At 38.4% G+C, this 21,188-nt stretch overlaps 1 protein-coding gene across 1 annotated transcript in view; it reads left to right on the top strand.

Moving 5' to 3' along the window:
• Positions 1–21,188, top strand: part of LOC137166606 (uncharacterized) — a 123,909-nt gene that overhangs the window by 94,298 nt on the left and 8,423 nt on the right. The window contains exon 10 of the mRNA XM_067568396.1: positions 16,550–16,756. Coding sequence (XP_067424497.1) covers positions 16,550–16,756 — 207 coding nt within the window. The remainder of the gene's footprint in view (positions 1–16,549; positions 16,757–21,188) is intronic.

Raw genomic sequence — 21,188 nt, 5'->3', positions numbered from 1 at the left:
CGTCTCTTCTGGCCTTGCAGTCTATGAATTCACTTGCCCTTCGTAGTTTTTTTTATAGCTTAGTCCAATATTTCAAACGGAATTATCATTGTCACCAATCCTTTACTTGTGCTTGTGTTTCCTGGCTGGCATGACTAGAAATGCATACTCAACTAGAGAGTCACCCAAAGAATTCTCCATCAATGTACCATTGTTCTATGCATATGCTCAATGCCACAGGAAGTTGTTGAGACCAAAAACATAGCAAGATTCAAAAAAGGATTGGAGATTTATATAAAGAATATCCAGAGCTGTCATCATTAATTATCACAAAAATGTTGGGAAGGTTTTAATCCCCATGCTCCAGGGTTTAAGATAAACTACAATGATCAGAAACCAGGGTGAGACTTAATGTGTGTATGTGGGCAGAGGTTGGGGGGGATTATCCCATACCTCCCTATTGTGGGATTCTATCACCTTTTCTGATGCATCTGCTGCTGGCCACTGCCAGAGACAGGATACTGAACTCAACAGACTTCAGTATGACAGCTTCTATGTTCCTATGTAATGCATACGCTCAAGAGGAGAAGGTAGGTTGTACATGCAATTGGCTTTCCATGACTTTCTAGTATTTATTAATTCTATTAATATAATTTTTCTATTAAATTGACTGAGCTATAGGAGGAGTTAAAAAAGGTTATTGATCCCATCATAGTAATGGAAAGCGGTTCCTGAATGTGAATGAAAGAGCAGGTGAGTCACAAATATCACTACACTGGCAGGGATCCTGAAGTATTTTTTACCCCCAGAATATTTTTAAACTTAAGAAAAATGTAAGTATTCCCATTCTTTTAGTCTTAAGACTTTTTAAGTCTGAAGTCCTTTGGTAATACTTCCCTAAAACATCTTTATATCCAAACCATCAAAGTTTAGTTGAAACTGCAGATGTTTTATGGGGTTTTCTGATCTTTTCTGTAATGGTTCACCCATTCCCATAAGACATTAAATAAGAAAGGGAACCAGTAATGCAAGAGCTGGAAAATATAGAATGTTCTTACTGGGAACTAAAACTCTTGCTTCTACATGTAACAAAAAACGTGGCTGTCAGCTGAATCAATTTTTATACAATCAATATACAGAAACTGGCTGTTCTTTTTGGTCCTCTTGATCCTTGAAAAATATAAACTAAGTGTTTGATAACTCTGCTGACTTAAGAAGATGTTACAGTTTTCTTGCCCCTTTCCTTAAATATTAAAACAGTCTAGTTGATGATTTTCTGAACTTTGTTAGATTGACTGACATTACTGTTATTAAATTAAATATTAAAAATATTTTAGAAATGTAATGCAGTTAGAATGATACCAGAAAAGAGAAAATACATGGGCCTCATTCATTGCACTAGACCGTTATGTTATACTGATGTAAAATTGGAGTAACTTCACCAAAGGAGTTATACCAGCAAAAAACCAGAGCAACACAGCAGTGAATCAGATTCATATTTAGGGCAAAAAGCGTACTAGTTGTTAATGAGATCTGAAATTGCTTTGATGCATTATCTAACCTTCTATACTGTACACACTTTTAATAGAAATTAAAGATTTATGTGGCATGATGCAAATCCCAGTGTTATTGGCATAACATTACCCTAGAACAAATATTAAGACCATAATAAATATATTTTTTAAAACTGTATTCCAGATAACAGTTTGAGTAGCCAGTCTCTGCTCTGAAATTTAATTTCCAACCAAAAGTAAAGATTTGTAGAAGGCAAATGAAAAGAAAATTGGACATGGACAACTATATATTTTTACATTTTATATGGCTTTCTTAAAACAAGAGCATTCCAATTTCATAGACAGAGTAGGAATGGGTAGTTATGAGATTTAGAGGAGTTAACTATGGTGATTGACCAAATATGGTAATAGATGTTATGCTGCCATCTCTGGAAGTAAGCTGCACAAAAGGGGGAAAGAACAAAATTGCAAAATGCTGATGGCCTAGAACTGACTGGAAACCACAATTATGACTTGTATGTTAGTCATAGCTACTTCTCGTAATCCTTTTTTCCTAATACCCATGATTTAACCATGTTAGTGAGCTTTTCTGGAATCTTATAGCAAATAGCAGCAGTAGCATTACTTGACGTTGGTACTTGCACTGTATTACACACAGAGGGCCCAGCATCTTTACTGAATCAAGGTTGTTTAGTGAAAGAGATTCTTTTTGTAGGACCGCAGGCTCATATGTTGCAGGATCTGGAAGATGAGTGGCAAATAAGGCAGGGCATTGTAGGAAGAGAAATGACAAGTCTCATGGTTAAGGCAGCTGAATGATGACCTGTAGAATTAGATTCTCTTCCTGCCTCTGCCACAGAGTTCCTATGTGAGGCTAGTCAAGTTAGTCAAACCAGACTTTTCACAGGTGACCACTAATTGTATGTGACTCATTTTTTGTGTGCCCAGCGTGAGACACCTGGGGCCAGATTTGCAGAAGTACTGGGTGTGCACAACTACCGCTGAAGACCATTAGAACTGTGCTTTTGAAATATAATGTGCTGTAAAAACGTTAAGTATTCTGAAAAATCAGGGCCTAGGTGTCTAAAGTTGGGCTCCTAAAATTAGTGAACACGTTTGACAATTTTGGCTGCAATCTTTGTGTACCTCGGTTTCCTATCTGTAAAAAGAGAGCCATCACCCCACTGCACAAGGATGTTGTAAAAATAAATGCATTAACATTCGTGAAGCACCATAGATGTACCCAGGAGGAAAATAATAATTTTGTATTCAGGGCTCGGTTTGGATGGTATATGGTAAATAAGGCCTGGGGCCACACATCGAAGCAAGCAGTTTAAAGTAAAAAGACATGGGTTTTGTTTTGTTTTTGTTTTTGTTTTGAACTCATGACCATCTGTATATACCTTTGTATATATTTACAGAGATGGAGGAAGTTATTAAGATCCTCTCAAATATATATAGATATAAGGGGAAGAGAGGAGGAAATTAGCTAGCTCTGAAGCTTATAAAAGACATTAAAAGTAACCAATTTAGAACCACAACATACATTTTATTATGAACTGGATCTGGTTATTAGCAATATTTGCTAATTCCCCCCCAGGGATGCTCTGAGCTTTGCAGACTGAAATACTGAGCTTGGAAAATGTTTTAGGTTTGTTTTTAATAAAATTTAAGTTGTTTGAAATTGCCTGCTTGTGTAACAAGCCTTAGGGCTCATCTACACAGCGAGTTAGTGCATGGCATTGTGAGTCTACAATGCAGTAGCTTGCCACACACTAGCTTGCCATGTGGACCCTGTTACCATGGATTAAATGTTCTGTAGTGCCCCTTCTCCAGGGCTTGTAGACCCTGCCAGCTCATAAATCTGGAAACAGGATTTATTTGGAAATTAGTTTGAACAGATATTAACAGAAAGCTGTATCTACCAAAAGACTTTGTCAATAAGCCACATTTCATTCATTTTAATTTCCCCTTCCTTCGATTCAGCCTAAATATCATCTAACTTAAGAGCATTGAGGGTAAATTGTATGACACATGGGATGCTATGACTGCTGTGAAACTTGCCAGGCTGAGGCACTGGGGAGCTCCCGGCATGGAGTTGGAGCACAACTCCATGGGCACAGAGGCCAGCAGAGAGAAAGGGTTTGTGATGAGGAGTGGAAGGAGTAGGAGTGAGGTTACTGGGTCTATTATTGGTCATGTAGGGGTTACAATGTGCAAATCCCGCCCCCTCCTCTGGCAGCCTTGCAGCACAACTAGTCAAAGTGTGCGGGCTGTGCAGGGGATACTATTGTACTTTAGCACATTTACTAATACATTGTGAAGTTTAATTCTCTTAAGAGAATTATGTTTTCGTGATTCATGACATCCTTGCTAATCCACAACATTCAGTTCTATCTAGAGGGTCCCCTGCACAGCTGTGCAACTTAACAAAGATATACTGTAAATACAACAAGAACTGTTAGATTTAAGATTTTTAAAACTAATAATGGATTTTCCATGCAGAAATAATACCTGGCCCCGTCTGTCCAGAATAATATCTAAACAAGATTTTATGTATTATATGTGAGAACAATGATGCTAATGTATGTTTGTCCACATTTGTTTTAGAGAAACCACCCCAGAGACCAACAAATTGGTAATCCAGTAGAAGCCTTTAGCTAAAGGTCAAATCTAAAGTATCCCCAGGTTTCCAGTACAAATTAAAGTAGTTGGCATCAAAGATGATAATTATCATTTTGGGGGAAAGAAAAGAAGTTAGTTCAGATGGGATGGAGCTACTGCTGCTGCCTTTGCTAATTTCAATCCTGTTTCATCCCAGTTGTTTAAAAACTTGCCTTTTGTAGGTAATACAGTAGACCCTCAGAGTTACGAACACCTTGGGAATGAAGGTTATTCGTAACTCTGAAATGTTCGTAACGCTGAACAAAATGTCATGGTTATTCTTTCAAAGCTTACAACTGAACATTGACTTAATACAGCTTTGAAACACTACTATGCAGAAGAAAAATGTTGTTTTTCTTTATTTTTTTGAGTAGTTTACGTTTAATACAGTACTGTACTGTATTTTGTTTATTTACTTATTTATTGTCTCTGCTGCTGCCTGATTGTGTACTTCCTGTTCCAAATGAGGTGTGTGGTTGACTGGTCAGTTTGTAACTCTGGTGTTCGTAACTCATAAGTTGTGAAAACTCAGAGATTTGGGGTCTAAGTGGTTTTGTGTGCATCTTCTTTTGTTTTGATCTTTGTTTTCTACCTCCTAAAACCCAAATCTCCAAATAAAACTTACTCCAACGCACTAAATTTTGCTTGTTTTCCACCTGAATCAATACATTATTTATGTGCTTGATTATCTTTTTTTTGTTCTATACTGGTGATTGTACAGCTCCTAGCACAATGGTGAGGGGGGCGGGGGTTGAGTCTATGGCTTGGGCTCCTTAGTGCTGGCATAATACAAATAATAAGTAAAATAATAAACAAATAACAATGTGTAAGTTTCACAAAACTCTAGTCCATGCTGTGGCTGTAATTAAATTTAACCAGGTGCCAAAGGGCTTAGATACTTCTGTAATGAGCATGGTATAAAAGGCTACAAAGATAGAGATATCCCATAAAAGGACATTCCAGAACACTTTAGCTTCCTTAGTCTCTTTTGTGATCCTGATCTCTCAAAAAAAAGTGAGTTTTCTCTATTTTTTATTAATTTTCACATTATTTTGTGGCTGAATTGTCAATAACAGTTTTAGAACATTTGAGGCCCTGTTTTGGATTCACTTGTGGTATCGATGCTTAAGACCTGCATCCTAATCACTAGTGCACCTAGGTGACAGGGGCATAATGCTCCTGCAGTTCCAAGGATTTTCGATGAATGGTGCCCATATTGATTTTCCTGTAATGGAGTGTAAAAGAAAAATGTACAGGTTTTGGTTGCAGGTATTTTCTTGGGGTATTAAATTGGTGGATTAGTTGCAAACAGCAGTACTGATAAAGTCTCCTGTCCATCTTGATGGTTGGGCCTTTGTATTAAAATGACACATAAATAACCTATTATGTCCCCCACCCATGGAAATTCAAATGCACCTGTCAACTTGATAAAGCACTTGCCTGGAGGGAAACATTGTTTACATTTTCACTCCATTCTTCAGAAAAAGTGAGATTCTAATTATTTTTCCCACTGTAAATTAATGTTGACTATGATGGTTAACATATCTCTCTATTGTTATATCTATGGGAAAGTTAAATAATAGAGCTGATCCATCATGTATTATGCAACGTGCATGTTTATGACAGGCTTCCCGGTGATCTTATTATGCCTCTCTTCATAAATACTCACTTTTTTTTTCGGCAGCTAGGGGAATCTTTGTTGACTGCTGGTTCAGAAGTTGAAATCTGTCCTATGTGTAATGAAAAATGTAATTTACGTGTTTATGAGGCTGTGAACTTTGCTATTTCACAGGGAAAGATAAGGATATACAGTGCCCTTCACTAATAATGGACATCATAATAACAGACAACTGGTTACAGGATACTAAAACAATTTTTCCAAACCAAGCATATTGAATTCAACAATACCATTGTTTCTGGATATATTGGACAGAAATTTTGTGATTAGGGATGGGTAAGCTAGTTGAGATCAAATACAAAATTATCTGGATCTTTGCCCAAAACACAGAAGCAACCCAGGCAATTGCCCAAAACCTGACCCCCAAATTATGAACTATTTTGAAGGTGGAAAGAGTTCAATGTAACTTTTTTTGGTACTGATTACTTTTTATTTTTGTGTGGTTCTTACTGGAACTGGCAGGAAGATTGCTGAAATATCACGAAGTAGGCTGTTTTTGCAATATTTCTTTATGGGCTGCAAATATAAGTGTTATTTTCAGAAGAATTTTTGCTGACCAATTTCTAAACTTCTCAGTCAGAGAAAGACGAGGTGGTCATAGGCTATTGGCATGTTTTGAAAACCCCAGGAGAGAACCTGTTCTCTTAAACTCTTCAGTCTAGTTTTTCAGATCCAACTGGTTTGAATACACTTAAGGATGTTCATATAAGCTGCATTGAATCTCTAAACATTTGGTTCATCTTTCCATGGTTGTAGATTTGTATTGATTTCTAGATTTATATATCAGCATTATTGCCAGAGATGGATTAAGGTTTAAAATGGCTGGGATCCATCACAAAAACAGTCCAGTCCAGAAAAGAAGAGGGCAAGTTACAACTGGAAACACTTCAGAGTCAATGCACTTTAGTCTTAGGTTGGGTTGAGAGTGCAACAGGCGTCTTTAGCAGCTGGCTGGGGTCAGATTGGGAAGACGAAGTCTAAGATGCTGCACAACTCCTTTTCTGTGTACTTGTCCACCCCTGTTTCTTATCATATTGCCTCACTCTCCTTCCACTCCATCACTGACACCAGCATCATTCCACCCCACATCAGCTTTTCTCACAAACCTCTCTGCACCTTCTTGCATGTTGCCCCTTATGCATGAAACAGACTTATAAACCGATCTTCTTTCAGATTTCTCCTCAAGACCCACTTTTTAATTACGCCTATAACTAATCAGCTAATTAATGATGATTATTTAGAGGGACAGATGGAGACAGTTGACATATTTAATCTATTTACAAGAATACTTTTAAAGAAAACATATATAAAATACTGTATTTGATAGTATCCTTCTCCCTTTATATGCCATTTTTAATTTAACCCTTTGCAGAATGGACTTTCTATTTCTATCTGTTTGTATAATGCCTAGCAAAATAATTGGGAAACTCTGGTTGCTTTCAGATAATAGTTATATGCCCATAAGTGTTGGTCCAAAAAATGAATGAATGAAAGAAAGAAATTATGACAATTTTCAAAAATTTTGAAAATGTTTTCATTTCCAAGTTTGTGAAAAGAAGGTATTTTTTATATAATTTTCATGCGTTTTTACCACAAATACTCAACTTTTGGTTTTTGTTTTTTCCCTCCCTCTTCTTTTTTCTCCCCCCTCCCTTTCCATTTTTCTATTTTGCTTGAGAAAAGGGGAAATGGATGAGAAAAAGCAAAAACAGAATCTTCTTTAGTTTTTTACTTTAAAAAAAAAAAAAAACCAGAAAATTTAAGAAAATGAAACTATTTCACTTTTTTTTTTGGTTTTGATAAAAGGCCATTTTTTGAACAAAATAATTGTATGTTTAAAAAATTCCAACTCTAATGACCCAATCCAAAGCCAGCTTTTACTGAAAACCTTTGAGAATTGAGGCGCACCTTGAACACCAAATAAATCCAACGATTTTTCTCGCTTCATACCTTCCCTTGCTCCCACCCCCAGACACACATTTGTTCCCTGTCCTCTCAGTGTAGCCTAGGGGAAAGTTGCCTGTGCTGAGAATGTGGTGACCACAGTTCAATCTCACTTCTTCTAAGCGCTGTTTAAATGCCTATGCACTTCACTACCTACTGTGGACTTGTGGAGCCTGTAGCCCAAATTTTATAAAATGTTTGCAGCTGAGGTATAGACACAGCCCTGCTGCCTTTGGTCTCTTAAATCAGGCATGTGCAAAAAAAGTGCACACACTTAGGCACATGTCTTTGAAAATTTGGACTTGTATATAATGAACAAAAGTTGTAAGCATGGATATATCTGTTCTCACTAGCCAGCTGTGTATTTAGTCTGTTCTGAGAAATAATAGAACAACATGAGTATATAATATCCACTTGAATCATTACCAGAGACAATTGCATTATTTATTGCAAATATATTACCTCATTTTTTTCTGTCATTCTTAAACCATTCTGATATCTGTAGATTTTTTTTAAAGTTGTATTTTATGGATTCATCCAATGCCCCCTTCCATAATAAGGGGAGAACAGGGGGAAAAAATCTCCCCCAAAGTAAAGGAATGGGAAAAGAGTGAAAGGAAAGCAGAATGACATTTCTGTTCCCATCCCCCTTCCCTCCCCCCATAACTTAATCAAAGATTTCTAAAAAATCGGGCAACTATTTTCAAATTTGTTGACCATCCTTCTCTTCCAAAATACTAGCAGTTCTTTAGCCGCCAGGGCAGCCATGTTGCTGAGCCACGCTTCTAGCCCTGGAGGCAGGCTGCTCTTCCACTAAGCCAGTGGTTATCAACCTATGGGCCATCCACTCACAGCTTTACGGCCCGCATGACATCCTCAGGGCCATACAGGTAGTGCTGGATGTGGTCCACAACTGTAAACAGGTTGAGAACCACTGATCTAAGCAATATGAGTCATTTGGCTACAAGCACTACTCCAGAGAAGTGAGCTTTCCTAGCGTTGATGGGATTTGTCCCAAAACACAGTTCTGGGAGGTAATTTTTAAGGAGCTATGCATGATCATATTAATCCTGCCTATTTCTAGCCAGAAAGATTGTATCCTAGTTTTCACGGAATGGTTTGTGCGGACAAATTTCATTCTATATGGTGTTTATGAACTGCTCACTTCAGCTATTGAAGGTTTTGTTCTTTGAACTGTGTGATTAGTCACCTAAGTCACATAGTATTATTTCAGCTCCTTGTGTGTATTAAATTTATAAACAGATGAACAATGAATAATAAATATCAATGAGCAAATGATGACTAGCAAACATTCTTATTTGCACACAGATGCCCGTGTAGGTAATATCCATTCAAAAAATAGCCATCCCCTAAAAATGTGCATATACAAAAACCTGTTTGCATGAACATTCACCAACACTGAATGATAAGGGTGCAAGCATTCTTGAATTGACCCACTTTTTGGAATTCAAATGAATGTCAGAGTTTTTGCAAGCAGCTCTAAAAACAACATGAGTGGGTGCATTCACCTTTCCATACTGAGGTGGGGTGTGACGTATCACTGCATGGCCATGTGAGGATTCACCTGGTTCTACAGTCCAAGAGCAAGGGGAAGAGTGGGCTACAGTGTCCCATGAAATAGCTTCTACCTTCTGTGCTTCTGAAGGCTAGATCCAGGTCCAAAGTCCTTGTTCCACTGGAAGAAACAGAAGGAGCATAGACCCTTAGTTTGTACTCACTCCTTATTCAGGCAAAACTTTCATTGACTTGATTGGGTGTTTTGCTTGAGTAAGTCCAGAGTGAAAAGTGAATAAGGACTTCAGGATATGGCCATATAGGTATATGCAAACTTATCTTTATCGGATAAGTCTGTTTGCACGTTTGTATTTTATTTACAGATTACTCCAAAATGGAGACTTGCAATTGTAGAGAAATGCAGCTCTGAAATAGCAAGAAATGATGAGACAACAAATAGCAAGTTGCCAAAGTAACAGGTTCACAATACATGAACTATGAAGTACATAATAATGCATGATTGAGTTTAACAACAAGAGATGAAAAAATATCATTTAGAATAGATCTGAATTATTGTTCATATGGACATATACTTAAGCAGAATGCTATTAATATATATTTTTTAAATCATTCCTTTGTGTTACTATGGAAGTCAGCTCACCACAAAATTCATTCTGGGATTATTCTTCAGTCGTTTTAGAAGAGGATGCTCTCTGTATATGTTTATTTCATCAGTCAGTCAGTCTGTGTGATATTATTAAATAAATCAGGGAAGACTGAACCAACACTGCTTCAGGCATTCAAAATTCAACTGAAATAAACAATTCACAGATATTATTGGCCCATTTTGTTCATAAATAGAACAATTTAGAAACAAGTTATCTCTCTGCAAAGTTACTATGGACGATGGTGGGTGGAGTTACATGCTGATTTAACAGTCTCGAGATTGGATTTTGAAAGCAGTTGCAATGGATTATATTCTGTAAACCCAGAGGTGACAGAGTGGTTATAATGAGATATATGCACATCTGGAGAATGTCCTTCTGTAATACCAGGCCAAAGATCTTGCACTTTCAGGACCAAGACATGTATATATCCCATTATGGCCTGTCATTCCAGACCTCGTTGTTGCTCTTATCATGCTACATAAAGGAATTCAATATAGCAAAACACTGTAATCAATCATTCTTTTTTATATGATAAGTCGCATTTTGAAAGACATAATCATCACGTTTTTTATGCTTTACATTCCCTTTCACCACTTGTTTGATTTATTTAATAGTCAGTTCACACTCACTCCTTATAAATACCCCTCGCCCCATAGACTGAAATCTTTAGCCACTTCCATAGCTAGCTCAGAGTTAAGCTTGAACGGTGAACTGATCTGACCTAATCTGGGGCCAGGATGCCTCTGGCCTTTGTGTATGTGTGTGTGGGCGGGCGGGCTACTAAAAATAAGGATGTCAGCAACAGCATGTCGGGGATGTAAATAACCAATGGACTCAGCTGGAAATTTTAATTCCCAAGAGGACCCGAGTTTCCCTTAGAGGGTAAAACGAGCCTTGTTTTTTTTAATTGTAGCTGGATTGGTTTTACAAAGATTGCCCGCAGGATGCCAATTCCCATGGTTCCAACTGTTACCACAGAACATGCATTGGCTATGTTATGAAAGTTATTTGAGGTAAATACAACATCCTGGACTTTTGATGTCCTTTGACTATACTTTTCTCACTTTTGCCCTTTTCTCCATTACCAGTCTGTAGTATTTGCTAACTATTTGCCACAACAAGATTGCAGCTCCACTCACCCAAATAGCTGGTTTGGTCTATTTTTTCCATTTAATACATTTTCTCTAAGTAGCAATGCTATTTTCAGATCATTTTTCTGCAGTACACATATTTTGTGAGTGCATGAAAAGACTAAATATACAGAAGCTGGAAAGCTTTGTTTTGCTACATGTGCAGTTGATGAGCATGACATTGTTAATTATAATACTGGTAAGCAATTAAGAACAGGTACGGTACATAGTAGGAAAAACAAATTGTCTAATTTCTTGTGTGAAACAAGCACAAGTTATTGTGTTAAGAGTTAAGCACAACTTTTTCATATGGTTATATTCCACTATTCCAAATTCCTTAGATAAACTTGAGTAGTTATTTCTCTGTTGTTAATGATGGTTTTATATCTACCCTACTGTAGTTATAAAGTTGCCATACATCAGATCATGGTAATCTTTCCTGAATCTTTTTTTTTTTTTTTTTTTTTTTTTTTTTTTTATGTCCTAGCATAGATTTTCTATTCCCATACTTCTATAAGTATTAATATTAAATGCCCATTTATGTAGTGGGTAATATGTCTTATTAAAAATGTTAGTAAATTTTGTCTTCACCACATTTATGTTTGTGTGAATATATGTTTGCTTATATACACCTATATATACACATATGTAAATAGGTGATACTGTACTTTCATGTACTTACTCTATATATATATTCACAGGCATATATCTATAGCCAATGTATTGTAATTTCCAATATAAAATATAATTTATCTTCCTTTTTATAAGAAGTGCATTCTAATCTTGTAAAAGTCTATTTATTTTTACGTCACACTGTACGTTCAAGAAGCAGCAACTGAAATCATTGTCATCAAGGCAGAATGCATTAAAATTATTAATAAGACTTAAATCCACATGAGACTTACTGAATCATCTGATCTGACCTAAATTTATGACCCTTCCTCCCTCTCATTCACGTTGTATAGTTGCATGAAGAGAAATGCCTTGGCAGAAGAGGAAGAAAAAAACAACACACTAAAGAACAGTAAAAGCTGTATTTCTGCATTAAATCTATGTAACACTTGGTAATGATAATAACATAAACAAATCAACTATAAGGGCATTCACATCAGGCCTAATTTCCAGATGAACTATTATAAAGCAATTAACAGCTTCATACTCCTGTTTTAATTAAGCTATGTTGTGAAATATTCAGCATTTGAACCTGTTCTGGCCTATCTCTTTTATCATTGAATTATCATCTTTAATGTGTTTCTCTGCTGAAAGATGAATTTCACGTAAGGATTACTGTACACTGCTCTGGCATTTTGTGGTTTCTTGTCAGGCCTTGTGAATCTAGATCATAGCTAACTTCAGTTCCTCTGACATGTCCTATATGCACAGTCTCTTGACTAGCCTGTCTCGGTGGATTTATTAACTCATATTGTGTTCTGGTAGAAATGAATGGACATTTTAGATTAACTTAATGATAGAGATTTCAGAGGACAGTAGAGTTTACTTTTGGAGCTAACTCCAGGTTATACAGGGCACAGTAGATGTCTAGTGACCTATCACTTAACAGAAATGCATTTTGAAAGTTTCAATGCTGAGTGGACATTAGTCTGCCAAATACTTTACAATGTTGCTAAGAAGGATGCACTTTCCAGGGTATTTGAGATTTGGTGTACACAAACCCAGAAGATTTGGTCCTCAGATATGTCTTCTCTGTCTTGGAATCATGATGCCTGCTTTTTCTTTGTAATTTGTTTTTCAGCTTTTTTGTGCTCTGTCACATCAGAAAAAATGAAAAAATACTGAATCTGCTCTCAGACATACTCATGCAACTACTTCAAAGTTCATGTGTATCTATTGGCACAAGAACAAATGGATATGAACAAACTGAGGTTGAAAACTAGAAGAAGGTCTCTAACCATCAGAGGGGGTATGGTTCTGGAAAAGCCTCCCAATAGCAGTTGTGAGGGCAAACAACTTAACTAGTTTTAAGAGCAAACTGGACAAATTTATGAGTGCAATTGTATGACAGAGTTGCTTGTGAAGATAGGGGCAGGGCTCATCAGCCCTGAGGCTCACTTCTGGTATATGTCTTATGCTCCCAAAGCTACTGCAAGGTTTCAGCCTCTTCTCTGGCAGAGGTCAAGAAGGAATTTCTTCCCCCCAATGTTTCCTGGGAGGGTTTTTTTTAAATTTATTTTCTTCCTGTGAAGCATCAGGGTTGGCCATGATTGGAGATGGGACATTGGATGGGGTGGGCCAGAGCTGTCAGATGGCACCAAACATTATCTCTCTCAGGTGCTTGGCTGGCTGGTTCTTGCTCACATGCTCAGTCTAACTGATCACCATACATGGGATTGGGAAGTAATTTCCCCCACCCCCATGTCAGATTGGCAGTGATCTTGTAGGGGGTGGGGGTTTTCATCTTCCTTTGCAGCATGTGGTCACTTGCCAGGATTATCTGGGTATATCTCATTTAATCATTTCCCTGTCATTGCAGAGCCCCTGAGCACTGGTGCACCTCGGTCTTTCCCATTCTCTGCCTGTGGCACATAATAGTCTAGTCTCCTGTGGGTAGTAATCCTTTCATCTCATTTCAGTTGCTGAGTTCTGTGGGGGGGGGTGCTGGGTGGTGCTGGTGGCCTGTGATATACAGGAGGTCAGACTAGATGATCTAGTGATCCCTTCTGGCCTTAGACTCTATGACTCAGAGGCTACGTTTACACTGACGGCGGCAAAATCGCCGCCGCCAGATCGATCTTTCAGGATCAACTGAGCGGTCAATGAGACCGCTCAATCGATCAAGAAGTCGACTGAGTAAGTCCACCCCCTGAAGTAGCGTAGCACTGAGTTGACGGGAACTGCTCAGTGCAGTCTGAACAGCGCACAGAAGGGAAGCTGAGCAGTTGATGTCAGTTATGCAAACTACTCTGCGTAGTTTGCGTTATTCCCGTCGACTGCCACCGAATCGCGCAGTCAGTGTGAACCAGCCCTAACCCAATCATTAGACTTTATCCTTTTCCTCCACTGCCTTTTCACAGTCTCTGGGTGGAACCTCAGCTGGTAGAAATCAACATAGCATCATCAATTTCAGTGAAATGGTGCCAGTTTCCGCCAGCTAACATTCTGGCTCTGTTGTTGGAGGAATGACAGCATCCCATTCACAGCTTTTCCTTTTTCAGCCTCACTTAGACAAACCTGGGTATTTAGAGCAGGCTCATCAGTACTAAGATCAGATTGTGTAAGTTTTGACACTTGTACTGCACAACTTGCTCTTTCACTGAATACACATTTAAAAGACAAAGTTAGTATAATTATTTATTTGTATTATGGGATCCCAAATGAGATCAGGACTCCTCTGTGCTGGGTGCTGTACAAATACACAGGAAGAGCCAGTAGCAGCCCCAAAGAGTTTACAACTTAAATAGATGCAACAGCCAAGGATTGAGGGAAGGGATATAATGCCCCAGCAGAGGGAAACAGTATGTTGGTTTGTAAACGGTATTTTAGCATCACAATTTTGTATTGGTTTCTTTTTTTAAAAGTATTTTGGGGTAGATCAGGGATACTTGTTGAGCGGGGATTAGAAACAAAAGGAGGCAGAGGGGCATTGAAAGGAGGCAGGACAAGGTAAAAGGAGAAGAGGATGGAAGAAGGGAAGCATGGAGGGCAGGTGCAGTGAGGATGAAGAGAAGAGATGGAGAGGGAGGGAGTTGCAGCAAACAGCCAATCAGCATAAGGGAAGACTGTCCAGAGGTAGCAGCTATAAAAACCAAATGACATCATCAGCATCTGAAGGTCCCTGCTGTAACTACTTGCATCTCTTGCTGGCTGAGTTTCTGGGTGCTCCTCCCAGCAATTTTTCTTCCCTGAGCTCATATGGCTGGGGTGGGCCTTGGTGCCTCCGGTGCTGATGGAGGCCTCTCTCCTGCAAAGTTCTGGATTCAGAGGAATGGATAACCCAGGATATCAGCTCCTTCTTTCCCCTCCCTCTCCCCCTCTTCCCCCACATGGTGACAGTACCTGCTTCAGCTGCTTGTCTTTGTTCCTGCCAACTATTTTCTGGGTGACCCCGACTGGCAGAATCCAATTTCTCTTTTCCAAGTAGCTTCAGCTGCCTTACTGCTTATGAAATAATCATACATGGCAGGCAGGAGGGTACAATCCATTTGTTCTGTGTCTTCCATTTGCAAAAATGCAGGGCTTGTCTTTATCAAGGACATTTGCTGTAGTTGCTGCTAGTTCCTAACAAGCTATGCCGTATGAAAAGTCTTTTAACCCCAGAGACATTAGCATGGTGAAATTCAGACCCTTTGTGCATTTTACTGTCATTTTAAAATGACTTTTCCTTGATTAGAAATCCACTGATTCAGAATTTTACTGTTGACATCAGAATTGCAAAAATAAATAAATAAAAATAATCACACACCCCTTCCTCCCGCCCCCCAACTGAGATAGCTACGCCAGCAAAAGCCCCACTGTAGTTGTGCTTGTACCAGCAAAAAGTACTTTTTGCTGGTATAGCTTATTTTGTTCAGGGAACTGATATAAGCCATACAGACAAAAGTACTTTTTTGTTGGCTTAAGCTGTGTCTCCAGTAGACGGGCTTGCCGATATAGCTGTACTGCTACACTATACCAGCAAACCCTTTTCAGTGAAGGCAAGGCCCAAGACATACAATACTAGGAATCTCATGGGAAAGCCTGTTTACTTAAAAGTCTCGACAGTAGTGAAGGGTTAAAAAGATCCCATTTATATAGTACAGTTATAGTTAAAGGTAAGAGATTCCTAAACTGTATATTGTTTTCCAGCTGCATTCTTGAATTTTGTACAATCTGGAGTCAGACATAATGTGAAAATGGTTAAATGGGAATTCTGACTGAAATCAGAAAACACAGAGTCCAGGAAAGTAAATATGTTTATAGCAACAACAAGAAAATACATACCTATGTCAAGAAACTTGCTCTATATAAAACACTAAGATACACCTTACTTGCTCTGCCTCATCTATAATTCAGTTAGCAGCACAAGCTCACGTTAATACTATACAGAGATCACAGACTGAAAAATGCTAGTGGGCAAAAGGGTAAAGGTTTCTTAAAAAGAGAGAAATGCAAATACCCATTCACAAAACTCACACCAAATATTTTTTTTAATCAGCCTTTCCATTTTATTGTTTAACCTACCCTGCTTGATCTCCCTACTTTTGGTTAATACGGGAGTCAATTACAGCTTCATCTGTGCAGAATTAACTTTATGGAATGCACACTGGGGATTTGTCTATCTTCTCTATTTAGATCTATGTCATAAAAATATGTAGTAGAAAAGTGTGCAGGCACTACATGTGGTACAGACTTTGCAGATTTATTATAAAATCATTTAAAATTGGTTTTAAGCTCTTGCCACAAGTTAATTAAATATATTTCTTTGGGGGGTGGGGGTGGGGGGTCTTTCTGTCTCACTAGGTGGCAGTGTATGATTACATCTGGAAGGACCATGCCAGCAAGTCTAGTGTCTCCAGCTGTGACCTCCAGCGTCAGGATGAAATCTCTGAATCTCAGGCTAGCTCAGCAGAGATCACTGTTCATGTGTCTATATACACTGTTCACCTCAGTGGCTTCCAAGAACTCTATAGACATTTTCTCAGACTACCTGATGGAGCTATTGTTGAGGTAGGTCCAAATAAATCTTTTACATATGGTATTTACACATACAAACACACTTAATAAGTAAGTCAGTGTCATGGTATCATTAAGATATCACACTAAGGCAATGAATCCAGGTTGACCTCTGAAAAATATATCCAAAGATCTTCCAAAGTATGACTTTGCTCTTAGAAAATTTAGGATTAAATAAAACATTTTGTGCATTTGGAATTAAAACATTTTTTAAACGTAACAACTTATCAGTGGGTTTTTTTTAGAGTTTTTTAAAGGTAAGTGTATTGCCTTATCCCCCTAAATAAGATCCTGCTGTTTATTTTTATAAGTATAACATATGTACAAAATATACATGAAAACTATATGGTATGACATTACATGCGTCTATAGCCCACTGCCCCAGGAACTTGTGCTTCTGGGTCTCCAGAAACTTACAGCCAGCCAAAGAGAACAAGAGGAAACATGGAGTCTACACAATGACTAAAGCAAAGAAATCTAGATCCATGCATGTGTCTGCCAAAAAGCAGAGGATCTCTACAAAATTTTGGTTGGATTTATGCTAAGATGCAATTTTCCACTCCTCTTTTTGAAGTCGGTGGCTTATCCCTCTTCCAGCCCCATTATTTTTGCTTTTGGTATCTTTAGCAACTATGTCTAGAATTGATTCTTCCAGTTGAAGTCTTTCGGCCTTCCACCTATGAGTTTTCACTGAACTTCCACTAGCATATGGAGTTGAAGCGGTTTCCAATACAACAAGCAGCCCTAACACAGTGCATCATTCCCAGTTCACTAATGTTTCTTACATTAATACTAGAGGAATTAGAGAATGTGATTTTATATAAAATGCAATTTTGTCATCTGATGCCATGAGTATACAGTCCATCCTTGAACTCAATGTGGCAAAACCTGTGTGACCGGTAAAGCCACATTCCCAGTTTAAGGGATCTAAACATACTCTACAGATTTTGTTATCCAAAAATCTAATAAGAATTATTTGTAAAACAAAACAAAACAAAACAAAACAAAAAAAGACTTAAATAGGGCTTAAGGTTTACCAAAGTCATTATTTATCTTCAGATCTTAGAGTTTACTGATCAAGGACACTGATAATCATTTTTGTGTTTTGAAGGCCGCAGCTGCCTTCTTCAATCCCCAAATTAGGAATCCTCTGTGAGTTAGTGAACTCTTAAAACTTAAAACAAATAGTGACACGCCTTTATGCAAGTGCTCAGGAGGCACTCAAAGAGCTTCCCCCACCTTTCTTAGTTGTGTCAAAATCCCTTTAGAAAGGTTCTCATTTTCTATTCTGAACTAAAGCTTTTCAAAGTATAATTTCTATAGAAGCCCACTGGATTCATCCCTATTCAATTCTTCTGGGTTTTTCCATAAGCGGAGGCATTAGGTTCAAAGCAGGTATAATGCTCTAGGAATTCAGGGAGAAGCATGTCTACTGGTTCATTTTTTTTTTAAAGGATGCTGCATATTCTACCGTCCCAGTGGGGCTGATTCACAGGGATGGATTAAGGCAATCTGGGGCCCCATGGAATGGCAGTGGCAGGAGAGGTGAGAGATCTTCTTCTTCTAGAGAGGCTGGGGCACAGAGGTGGGCTCCCTTCTCCCCCCTCAGGAGTGGCAACAGACTATTCTCTCTCTTCATGATTAGCAGGGGCCATCTTCTCCTAAAGAGAGGCCAGGGTGACAGCAGGAACTCCCCCCTCATCCCCCAGTGCTTACCCCAACAGCTGGGGTTTATCTACTTAAGTGAGTGGGTCAAGCCGGTTTCACTCTTCCCCTCCTGCTGCAACTCAAATCCGCAGCAGGGGTGATGTTTGCCTAGGCCCCCAGATCACTGGGTCTTGGAGTGAATACCCACCTGAAGTACATGGAGTAGTTCACACCTCTTAGAGTTATTGTTCTAAGCCATCTGCAGATCCCTCTGCTTTAGTTACACTCCAGTTACTTTTTTCAAACTTTTCTTCACAACCCTGAGGCCTAGAATATGGCTATTTTAAGAAAAACAAATGCTGAGATTCTGATGTAATCTCATGACTCAAGGAGCTGGGGACCTAGGTACAGGCCTGTGGCAGTCATGCTTCAATTTGGTTCTGCCCGCTCTGCTGGCTGGTGTGAAGGGTGCACAAGGCCAGAGTTCCATCTGCATTTCTTTTCTCCTTGTCTCCGTTGGCACTGATATGGCAATAGCTCTTGCTTCAGAGTTGGAAGAGGAATGCAAGGACCACATTGGCACCTGATCTCTGTGCAATGACATCAGGGAATGTGGGGTCGCTTGCACCTTCTTCCTGCGCTACATACGCATCCAAGGTGAGACATGCTTTATTGCATGAGTCTGAGAAGATATTCCCCAGTAGCAATCCCCTCAGGAAGTATATTAAAGCATGACTAAATTATCCTTTTAAGATATGCACTAAACCACAGCTATCCCACACTGCAATGTTCCAGTCCTCTCACCCAGTTAGTGGAGTTAGGCAGCATGTGCTGGAGGCAGTGTGCTTTCACTTTTCCAAGGACTAGTAGAGAACAATGACAATTACACTTCTCTGCCCCAGCTAGTGAGTGCTCTAAACCATAAGACAGACATTGAGAACTTGAATGAAACTTTCTACTGACAGAACACCTGTCCCCTTGCAGACTGTAGACCATCAGCTATAATGACCTTCTCTCCTACTGGTGTGTTGAGTGATAGGTGGATATCCTGTGCTGTTTCTCTATAGTGCGTGAAAAAGTTCTTTATTTCCTCCTCTTTCCCCTTTCCCAGTGCACATGTGGAACACAGAGCAGATGTTGATCCTGGATAAAAAATCTATTGGTCACTAGTTTAAAAGTTTTATAACTGCCCAACTCCTCCTCTGGTGCTTATAATAATAATAAAAACAAATTAACTTTTCTAATCATTTGCCCTCTCATGGTGGTATGGATGCAGTTTTTCCATATAATATCATTGGCTTCTGAAGTGCCTTAGATATTCCATTGCTGTAGACATCCTCATGACTTAATTGACCATATTTCCTTCCCTTGCATTATATTTTTAAAAGAACTTTACACATTTCCTTAAACCACCAGAGCCTCCCAGCTGTCCTCAAACAAACAAACATCATTCTTCACAATCAAAACATGTCCCACTAAGCTTGTTTGAATGACATAGGGCCTGATCCTGGATATCTTGAGCCCCCGTATCTCTCACAACGTCAGTGAGAGTGTATACTGCAATATTTCTCTTAGCCACTGGATGAACAAAGAAAAGAACAGAGTAACAGCTCCACATGGGAACTAAACAAATCAAAACCACCTTCAACATCCATGGGTGGAAGTAGGAAGAGAGGATAAATATTATATGTATTTGCTCACTGATATTTTAGAAATTCTGCAGGAATTTTGTAGTAGTTCTGAATATGACAAAATAAAAATGGTCATCTAGTTTTATTTTCCATGAATTTCATGAGATCACTAGCATCTAATCTTCATTAATATTTGTTATCAAATATACTGATGTAAGCACAGTCATGCAAAAATGTATTTAATTTGCTGGGCAAAATTCTGCCCTCAGATACACACGCTCAGCTCACATTGCTTTCCACTGGAGTTATGTTTGTGTATCTGAAGGAACAATTTGGCTTACATAAGGTTGTTTTGCATAAACCTATTTGGAATTTCTTAGCCATTTGTGATTTTATTGTATTCTTAGTCTAATCCTGCTCCGATTCACTTCAATGGGGGCAGCGTTGGCCCCATGGCCCCACATTAAGCAAAGCACTTAAATGTGTACTTCACTCTAAACAGGGGCCTAACCCTATTGACTCAAAGTGAAAATTGAAAAACCCTATTAAAATGAAGCATGTGCTTAAGTGCTTTGCTGAATCAGGGTTTATCAATCCAGAAGAAATGTCTACATATGCAATACTTTGTTTAGAGCACTTATATTGTTCTAGATGTGTTATTCCCACTAAAATACAAACTTTACTAGTATGACCAGAAATTTTATGTCTGGTAAGAAAAGTTTTCATAGGCTTCATAAGCATGAGACAAAAAAAAAAATACTGTTTTAAAAGGCACATTAAGTACAAAGTGACATGAATAAATTGCTTTACAAGTGTTAAATACATATAGTTCTTTTTAAAATGTGTGGCAAGAAAATTATCGAGGTTAAACTTCTAAGTGCAATCCTTTTATCACAAGCATTGTAAAACTCAGGGAATTCATTTGCAATAAAACCCATTTTCCTTTTCCTATCATGTAGTTTCTCTTTATAGTGTTCAATTTAGATGCTGGTTACCCATGGAATGACCTTCCAAAAATCATTTTTCATGCCTTTCCTCATTCATTAATCTTATGTTATTGTAATATATGGAAAATTATTGAGTTTTAGCATTTAAAATGTATTTGAAATCCATGCACAAAAAAAGTTAATGCTGGAGATAAGTGTTTG

Source organism: Emydura macquarii, unplaced genomic scaffold (assembly GCF_026122565.2).
Source record: "Emydura macquarii macquarii isolate MOO-44397 ecotype Brisbane River unplaced genomic scaffold, CSIRO-AGI_Emac_v2 contig_2890, whole genome shotgun sequence".
In the NCBI taxonomy this organism is placed as follows: domain Eukaryota; kingdom Metazoa; phylum Chordata; order Testudines; family Chelidae; genus Emydura; species Emydura macquarii.
Note: the sequence above shows the minus strand (reverse complement) of the source record. Positions and strands in the feature narration are given on the sequence as shown.